This window comes from Hippopotamus amphibius, chromosome 1 (genome assembly GCF_030028045.1).
Source record: "Hippopotamus amphibius kiboko isolate mHipAmp2 chromosome 1, mHipAmp2.hap2, whole genome shotgun sequence".
In the NCBI taxonomy this organism is placed as follows: Eukaryota; Metazoa; Chordata; class Mammalia; order Artiodactyla; family Hippopotamidae; genus Hippopotamus; species Hippopotamus amphibius.
In genome coordinates, this window is record NC_080186.1 from 119,131,553 (window position 1) to 119,139,705 (window position 8,153).

At 54.1% G+C, this 8,153-nt stretch overlaps 1 protein-coding gene across 2 annotated transcripts; it reads left to right on the forward strand.

Moving 5' to 3' along the window:
- The first annotated feature begins 1,983 nt into the window (after positions 1 to 1,983).
- Positions 1,984 to 7,488, forward strand: HAPLN2 (hyaluronan and proteoglycan link protein 2). Of its 2 annotated transcripts, XM_057749052.1 has the most exons (8): positions 1,984 to 2,130; positions 2,310 to 2,354; positions 2,692 to 2,750; positions 5,176 to 5,287; positions 5,493 to 5,846; positions 6,043 to 6,159; positions 6,285 to 6,467; positions 6,864 to 7,488. In XM_057749052.1, exons 4-8 carry the CDS (start codon positions 5,200 to 5,202, stop codon positions 7,142 to 7,144), a joined length of 1,023 nt encoding a protein of 340 aa, XP_057605035.1. In that variant the 5' UTR covers positions 1,984 to 2,130; positions 2,310 to 2,354; positions 2,692 to 2,750; positions 5,176 to 5,199; the 3' UTR covers positions 7,145 to 7,488. The 2 variants fall into 2 exon arrangements, with proteins under 2 accessions (XP_057605035.1, XP_057605042.1); XM_057749059.1 differs by lacking the exon at positions 2,310 to 2,354 and having other exon boundaries at positions 2,037 to 2,130; positions 2,689 to 2,750.
- The last annotated feature ends 665 nt before the right edge of the window (positions 7,489 to 8,153 follow it).

The window sequence follows — 8,153 nt, forward strand, 5'->3', positions numbered from 1 at the left end:
CCTCTCCGTGGGAGGCTGTTTGTTTGCGTTGGGCAAAAGCCAATCAGATGTGCAGGATCAGGGTGTCCTGGCAGAGGAGACAGGAGGCTATTTGTTCTTCTCTCTGGGAGGAAGAGGCAAGGGTTTAGGAAGGGATGGAACGGGACAAGAAAGACAGTCAGTCCCTAAAGAGCACCATCGAGGTGCACTCCACGCTGTCAAAAGAGGTCCCAGTGATGACCCTGCAGCTTAGGGGCTGACTCGGAGAGTCAGGAGAGGAGTGGAAGAGCCAGAAAAGCAGAACCTTCTAGGCTTAACTCAACAGCTGCATTCTGTGTGGTCTTGGACAGGTCACTTTCCCTTCCATCTGGTAAATGAGGAAGCTAAGGGTCCTGAGGTCCCCTCCAGTTCTGAAAGTGTAGGATTTAGTAACGAGAAGCCACGGATGCTGGGTTGCAGAGAAAAAAGAAGGCTGAGAGGCGATTTGAAGCTTGAAACGTTTCTGTTGTAAATGCCTATTTACAGAGGGAGTGCTCCCCTTGCATTGATAGCAAATGAAAAAGAAATGGGCTTATTCCCAGTGTTGGACCTGTTCTATATCTTGATCTGGGGCAGGGTAGTTACAGGGTGTGTCCACATGTCAAAATGTATTGAGCTGTACATTTGGGATCTGCACTTTGTCGTATGTAAATTCTATCTCAATAGAAAGGTTTAAGAAATGAGCTTAGGGCTTCCCTCGTGGCGCGGTGGTTAAGAATCTGCCTGCCAATGCAGGGACACGGGTTCGAGCCCTGTTCCGGGAAGATCCCACATGCCGCGGATCAACTAAGCCTGTGTGCCACAACTACTGAGCCTGCGCTCTAGAGCCCACGTGCCGCAACTACTGAAGCCCGAGAGCCTTGAGCCCGTGCTTGGCAGCAAAAGAAGCCACTGCAATAAGAAGCCTCCACACCACAATGAAGAGTAGTCCCCACTCCCTGCAACTAGAGAAAGCCTGCACGCAGCAACGAAGACCCAAAGCAGCCAATAAATAAATAAATAAATAAATAAATAATTTTTTAGAAAAAGGAGCTTAAATTCCAGTAGGAGTTTAGACTGCAGAAAGAACTTCCTAATAAGAGGGATTTGGGAGAAGTGACTCTCCACTTGGGGAGGTTAAGGATCTCCCTTTTCTTTTCCTTTTTTTTTATAAATTTATTTATTTTATTATTTATTTATTTGGCTGCATTGGGTCTTCTTTGCTGCACACGGGCTCTCTCTAGTTGCTGCAAGCGGGGGCTACTCTTCATTGTGGTGAGCGGACTCCTCATTGTAGTGGCTTCTCTTGTTGTGGAGCACGGGCCCTCGGCGCATGGGCTTCAGTAGTTGCAGCACATGGGCTCAGTAGTTGTGGCTCACGGGCTCTAGAGCACAGGCTCAACAGTTGTGGCGCACGGGCTTAGTTGCTCCGTGGCATAGGATCTCCCTTTTCTTGAGAATTTTAAGATTATCCACTTGCTGAAGGAGGAGGCGGGGAGCTAGGGAACAAATAAGATGGCCCCTCTCTTGGAGAGCTTTCCAAAGTCCTTCCATCCTCTGAAATTCCCATGTCCTTCCCAGAGACAGAAAAATCCTCCATGCTATCTAATTTCCACGTCTCCTGTTGCAACGCTACCCCCTCTCTCTGCCCTCCATGGAGCCCAGCCATTTCCCTGTCTTTACACAAAATCTCTTTAGAGCCTCGAAGCTTGAGGATTGAGGAGGACCCCCTACTGCAACCTTCTCACCAACCTTCTCTCTCCCTCTCCCCATTTTCTTCTCCTTGGGGATGTCAGTTCCTGTTGTGAGCCCGCCCCCCCAGGCGCTTTTTCCGGTGGTGTGTGCCAGCCGGTCCTGCATCCCACATCCCCAGCTGTTGACATTTCGTTGCCATTACCCAAAGGATAAAGAAAGGGCCCCTGTTATTCAACAATAGGGGAAAAGAAGGAGACAATGGGAAATTGTGCTTCCGATGGGGTGGGGACAGAGAAGGAAAGGACAGACAGATGACAGACGGGGGTCTGGACAGAAGGGGTGAGGTTTCTTGAAGCAACTGGAGGTCCTGGAAGTCTGGTTCCCACCTTGAGAGCCTCTTCCCATAGGCAATGCGCACCCAGGCACAGGAGGGCAGAGGTGAGGACTGTGTTGGGGGAGGCGGAGGGATGCTGCTCAGAGGAGGCCCGTATGGAGACGTGGAGGCAGCTTGAACTTGACACTTATGGATTTTTGAGCCGCATTTGTAGTTCATTCCCATGCCCATTGGTCCAACACCCTTATACCCACCAATTAATACATCCCTTCTCTGGTCCAAGAGCATCTAGAAGAAACGAGGCGCCCCATTCTCCACAATATTCCAGGTAATTATTCCTGGATTGCCTTCTTCACTCCATCCCTCTTCCCGGGTTCCCGTGCCTCTTCCCAAGGCGCGTCTTCCCCTGGGCCCAGGACAGTGAGTGCCACAGACGCAGTGCTCAGTCACAGAGCTGGGCCCGAGTCACTTAGCCTGGCTTAGTGGAGTGATGAGTGGGGGAGTTTTTGGTACCTTGGCTTCTTTGAAGTCAGAGCAGAAGCCTTTCTTCAAAGGTGCAGAAGGAGAGATCACACTGATCAGGGGCCCAAGTCTTGGGGCTCTTAGGTGCTTGGACCTCCCAGGAGCCCAGGCAACTCCTTCACCTGGATCTCCTCTTCCAGCAGGACAAAAAGCTTCCAATCACTGCTCCCTGCATCTCTGTGAAGAGGCCCACTTCTAACAGGTCAGTGTCAAAATATCTTACAGCATATTATTGATCAGAATGTTCATAAAATAATATCAGTGAAATAATTTTATACTATACCTAAGTGTCCCATAAAAATTGTGGATAGTTCTCTCTTTTTTTTCTGAACGATGAGTTTTTTTTTTAAGCTCTTTATTCGAATATAATTGCTTTACACTGTTGTAATATTTCTGTTAAATGACACTTTATATAAGTGGAAAAAAATGGGGGAGGTCTTGGCTGCTCTCTCACTCTTTGTAAGGGGTATGAAGATGTGTGTGTGGCTGCTTTGAGATACAGAAATACAGATCAGTGACTAAGAGCTGGAGCCTCATGTCAAGTCCAGCTGCAAGTCCCAGCAAACCCCTCCCCTTCCCAGCTGCGTGACCTCACGCGAGTATCCTGACATGTGAGCATCTCTGCGCATGTCTAAATGGGGTTCGTAGTCGTGCCTACCTCATAGGCTTGCTAAGGGGAGTAAATATAAAAGTGTACGTGTGTAAAGTGCCTAGAGCAGTTTCGGGCACATTAAACTTTAAACGTGTTGGTGCTGGCTGTCGTTACCATGGGTCCCTCAGTCGGTCTCAGCTCCCCTTATCACTGTGCTTACCAGGGTCTCCGGTACAGGAGACGTGTTCTCTCGCTCACATCCCTGTCCCAGATGCTCCCCTTTTTAACCCCTGGGAAATCCTTTCTGCATCTAACCCCCGTCTCTCCTACTGCACACTTGGCTCTGCCTTCATCTGCAGAAGATGGAGCTCAGTTCCTTAGTCTTCCAGCTCCTCCTCAGTGTTTCCTTCCTCTTGCTAGGTCCCTCTTCTTCCCAGAAGTCCTTAATGTGAGCTCACTCATTAACACACATAATTATTTAGCACCTACTGTGTGCCAGAAGCTTAGCCGGGAGCTGCAGATAACCACTAACATATACATAGGCCTTACTGTCAATAGATATCAGAACCTATTTAAGCATTTTACATACATTGCTTCACCTAATACTCACAACTACTCACTGAGGTAGGTGTGCTATTATTCACCACATTTTACTGATGAGGACGTTGCGGCAGAAAGAGGTTAAGCTACTCGTTCGAAGTCATGCGATTAGGAAGTTGAGGAATCAGATTTAAAAAGGAATAAAGGGACTTCCCTGGTGGCCCAGTGGTTAAGAATCCACCTGCCAATGCAGGGGACACGGGTTCGAGCCCTGGTCCAGGAAGATTCCACATGCCGGAGAGCAACTACGTCCGTGAGCCACAACTACTGAGCCTGCGTGCCACAACTACTGAAGCCTGCATGCCTAGAGCCCGTGCTCTGCAACAAGAGAAGCCACCGCAATGAGTAGCCCACGCACCACAATGAAGAGTAGCCCCTGCTCTCCACAACTAAAGAAAGCCCTTGCGCAGCAACAAAGGCAGCAACGAACACCCAATGCAGCCAAAATTAAATAAACAAATAATAAATAAATCTTAAAAAATAGATGAACATTACTTATTTAAAAGATAAATAAAAATAAAAAATAAAAAAGGAATAAAACTAAGTTAAGAGATCTTTAGTCCAATTTTTAAAAAAATGGCCAAGGTAATAAAGAATAGATACAATAAAGAAGGGGGAGAAGTCAACCTCTGAAACAGAGAATCGTGTCTGAAGTCATTTTAATAGCCTTATAATTTTATACTTTATAACTTTATAATTACTGGAAAGTGCACTGACATAGACTACATATGCATATACATTACTTTCAAATTCACACTGCTATTTAGCTGCTAATAGAAATACTTCTAAGAAAAAAAGTCCCCAGTCCAGGGCGGTGGGGGAACCAGAGGAGTAGATCACAGTGCAGGAAGATGAGGGTGAATTTGCAGCCAGAACATGTCTGGAGCACAGTGCAGAGGGCACAGGTGGTGAGGGACGGGGTGGGGGGGGGCAATGTTGGAGGTGCTGGGAGAGGCTGCATCACAGAGAACCTTGGAAGTCGGGTTAGAATACTGGATTTGATCCTCAGGGCAATGGGGAGCCACTGTTTTAAGCAAGAGAGTGACAAGACCATATCTACTCTGACTTCAGATGGAGAATGGTGGTGGGAGAGGACAGAGACCAGAGCTGGCAATCCAGAAGGCAAGACTTGGGAAGTAGCCCTTGTGCTGACAAGGGGATAGGTAGAGGAGGTGATAAATCAGGACCTGCTGACTGAAGGGATGTGAAAGAGAAAGAGGGATGGGCCCTGGAGGCCCGATGGGGAGTGGAGTTTATTACTGCCCCTTCCCCATCACCTTCCTTTTGCTACTAACTTCAGCCCCTTTTTCTGCCCCCATGGTTTCCAGCTGGACAGTCCCCTCTGCAGAATCCCTGTTGGGAGTTCACTGTCTACCCTGTTCCCCCCACCCCTTTCCCTTGGTCCTAAGCAATGCCCATCCTTTGTGCCCTGCAGACCGTGCTGGGCTGACTCCCCATCATGCAAGGCAGGCTCAATCTCCCCACTCTCTGCCACCTCTTTCTCCCCTGGGCCTTCACCACCCTCCACAGAGCCCTGGGGGACCCAGGTAAGACCTAGCTCAGCCTAGAAGCTGGGAAAAGTGGTGGGGAAAGTGGAAAGGGCAGCTGTTGGAGGTATTCCGGGTCTGAGAGTCATTGCTGTGTGAGCAATGGAGGCGAGGGTTGGGGGAGCCTGGGGAACAGGGGTCTGGATAGGCACCTGGGGCAGTGGGGGGTCAGAGGGTTCCTGCCACTGTGGCCCCCTCTGCTCAGCACCCCACCCTGGCTCCCACTACCTCCTGCCCCCCATCCACGAGGTCATTCACTCTCGTCGTGGGGCCACCACCACGCTGCCCTGCGTCCTGGGCGCCCCGCCTCCCAGCTACAAGGTGCGCTGGAGCAAAGTGGAGCCGGGGGAACTCCGGGAAACACCCATCCTCATCACCAACGGACTGCACGCCCGGGGCTACGGGCCCCTGGGGGGGCGTGCCAGGATGCGAAGGGGGCATCGGCTAGACGCCTCCCTGGTCATCGCGGGCGTGCGCCTGGAGGACGAGGGCCGGTACCGCTGTGAGCTCATCAATGGCATCGAGGACGAGAGCGTGGCGCTGACCCTGCGCCTGGAGGGTGAGGCCCTTCGCTTGCTGCCCCGCTCCTCTCTAGTGGTGGTTCGGCCATCTCACCTCAGGTCTCCCAGGGATCCTCCCAGCCTCTCTCCCGCCTGCTCCCCGGGTCCCCCCAGCCCTTTCTCCTAGGCTGCACCGCTCTTCCTTCCCCCTCTCCTTCTGCCGGCCTTCCCCAGGCTGTCTCCCCGCCCCCCCAGGTGTGGTGTTCCCGTACCAGCCCAGCCGGGGCCGGTACCAGTTCAATTACTACGAGGCGAAGCAGGCGTGCGAGGAGCAAGACGGGCGCCTGGCCACCTACGCCCAGCTGTACCAAGGTGAGCTGCCAAACCCGGGCACCGCCCAGGCGCCCTCCGGGCTGTCACGTGGACCCCAGTGCACGCGAACTCCGGCTCCAGCTCCCGCCTGTGACACGTCTAATCCCCTGACCATCTCCCGCCAGCGTGGACCGAGGGTCTGGACTGGTGTAACGCGGGTTGGCTGCTCGAGGGCTCCGTGCGCTACCCTGTACTCACGGCGCGCGCTCCGTGCGGTGGCCCAGGTCGGCCCGGCATCCGCAGCTACGGGCCCCGCGACCGCAAGCGCGACCGCTATGACGCCTTCTGCTTCACGTCGGCGCTGTCAGGTAAGGGGGCGGGGCGAGCCAGCCTCGGCACCAGAGGGGGCGGGGCCTGACCCGCTGCGAAGGAGGAGCACCCAGCCTGTGAAGCAGGCGGGCGGGGCGAGCCGGCCAGGACCCGGACACGAAGAATGGGGCGGGGAATGTAGAAGGCTAGTGGCTTGAGATCCCGAGCCAGCTGCGTGGTCTCTTGAAGGCCTCGCCCCTCCGTCACTCCGCCCACCCAGGCTCCTGTCTCCTGCAACCTCATCCGCACCCCTAATCTCGATACTCCCACTCCTCCTACCCGAGCTCGGACCCACCTGTTTACACCTGCCCCTCGACTCTGCTCCCTGGGAGTCTGAGTCCCGCCCCGGCTGGCCCTTTTCTCTCGATCAGTCGGTGACCCGCTTCGGTCCCCAGGTCAAGTGTTCTTCGTGCCGGGGCGGCTGACGCTGTCCGAAGCCCACGCGGCTTGCCGGCGGCGCGGGGCCATGGTGGCCAAGGTCGGGCACCTCTATGCCGCCTGGAAGTTCTCCGGGCTGGATCAATGCGACGGCGGCTGGCTGGCGGACGGCAGCGTGCGCTTCCCCATCACCACGCCCCGGCCGCGCTGCGGGGGCCTCCCGGATCCCGGAGTGCGCAGCTTCGGCTTCCCCAGACCCCAGCAGGCGGCCTACGGGACCTACTGCTACTCCGAGTAGGCGCCCCCAGCACCCCCTCCAGTGCGCACAACAAAGCCTGGGAGTCGTGGCAGGGGTCTCTCTCCGCTCCTTTCCCGCGAGCCTCCCCTTCCAACAGACGAGGACCGGCCCCTCTTGACCCACCTTCTCGGCCGAGGGCTGCAGGCCGAGGATCCCGGCTGGCCCGGCGTCGGGGAAGGGACGCGGTGGCGCACCTGGTGGTGGTGCGCGGCTACGACCCTCGGACCCGCGGCGGTTCGCGCACCCGCAGCAGACGACGCAGCCACTGCTAGGTGACTGGAGGGGCGTCCAAGGGGCATTAACTGACTTCTAGTATACAGCAATAAAATAACTTGAGGACTCTTTGTGTTGGGTGAGCTGTACACGCGGCGAGGCGTGGGGGATGGAGGGGCATGACCTTGGGCCCAGCGCGCTGCCAGCGCGCCTAGGAAGACAGAGTAAGGAGAGGGGCTACTGCAAGAGAGTAGGGATCGCGAGGAGAGGGCACCAAAAACCTGAAAGAGAGTTGGTGACACCGAGGGCGGCCTGGCCCGGGCTAGAGGCTAATGAATCCAGGGTGGTGGTGCATCAGGCACCACGCGGGGGCGCCACATACTCACCTAAGATTACTTTAGTTCAAATCCGCCAGGAGCGCTCCAAACCCCCAGGCCTAGCCCCTGGGCACCACAGAACAAATATAAGGTGGACCTAAACATATTTCAAAATGTGTTTGTATCCTGCCAGTCTCCCAGAAGAGTTGCATGATTACTATTAAAGGTAGGAAAGTCATCCCTCTGTTACGACTGATGTGAAATTAACCCCTCGGAAGGAGGAGGAGGTAAACCGACACAATAACGTCCTCGCATGACTGATACTGCAGGGTGGTTCTGCATTTGGTTTAGCGTTCACCACCCCCGCGGCCGCCAGGGCAAAAGGGGCAACTGGACCAGGAACGTTCTTAACATCTGGCTAAACGAAACATACCAGTAACTCAAGAGACAAACTCTAATGTCATTAATTCATTTTCCTC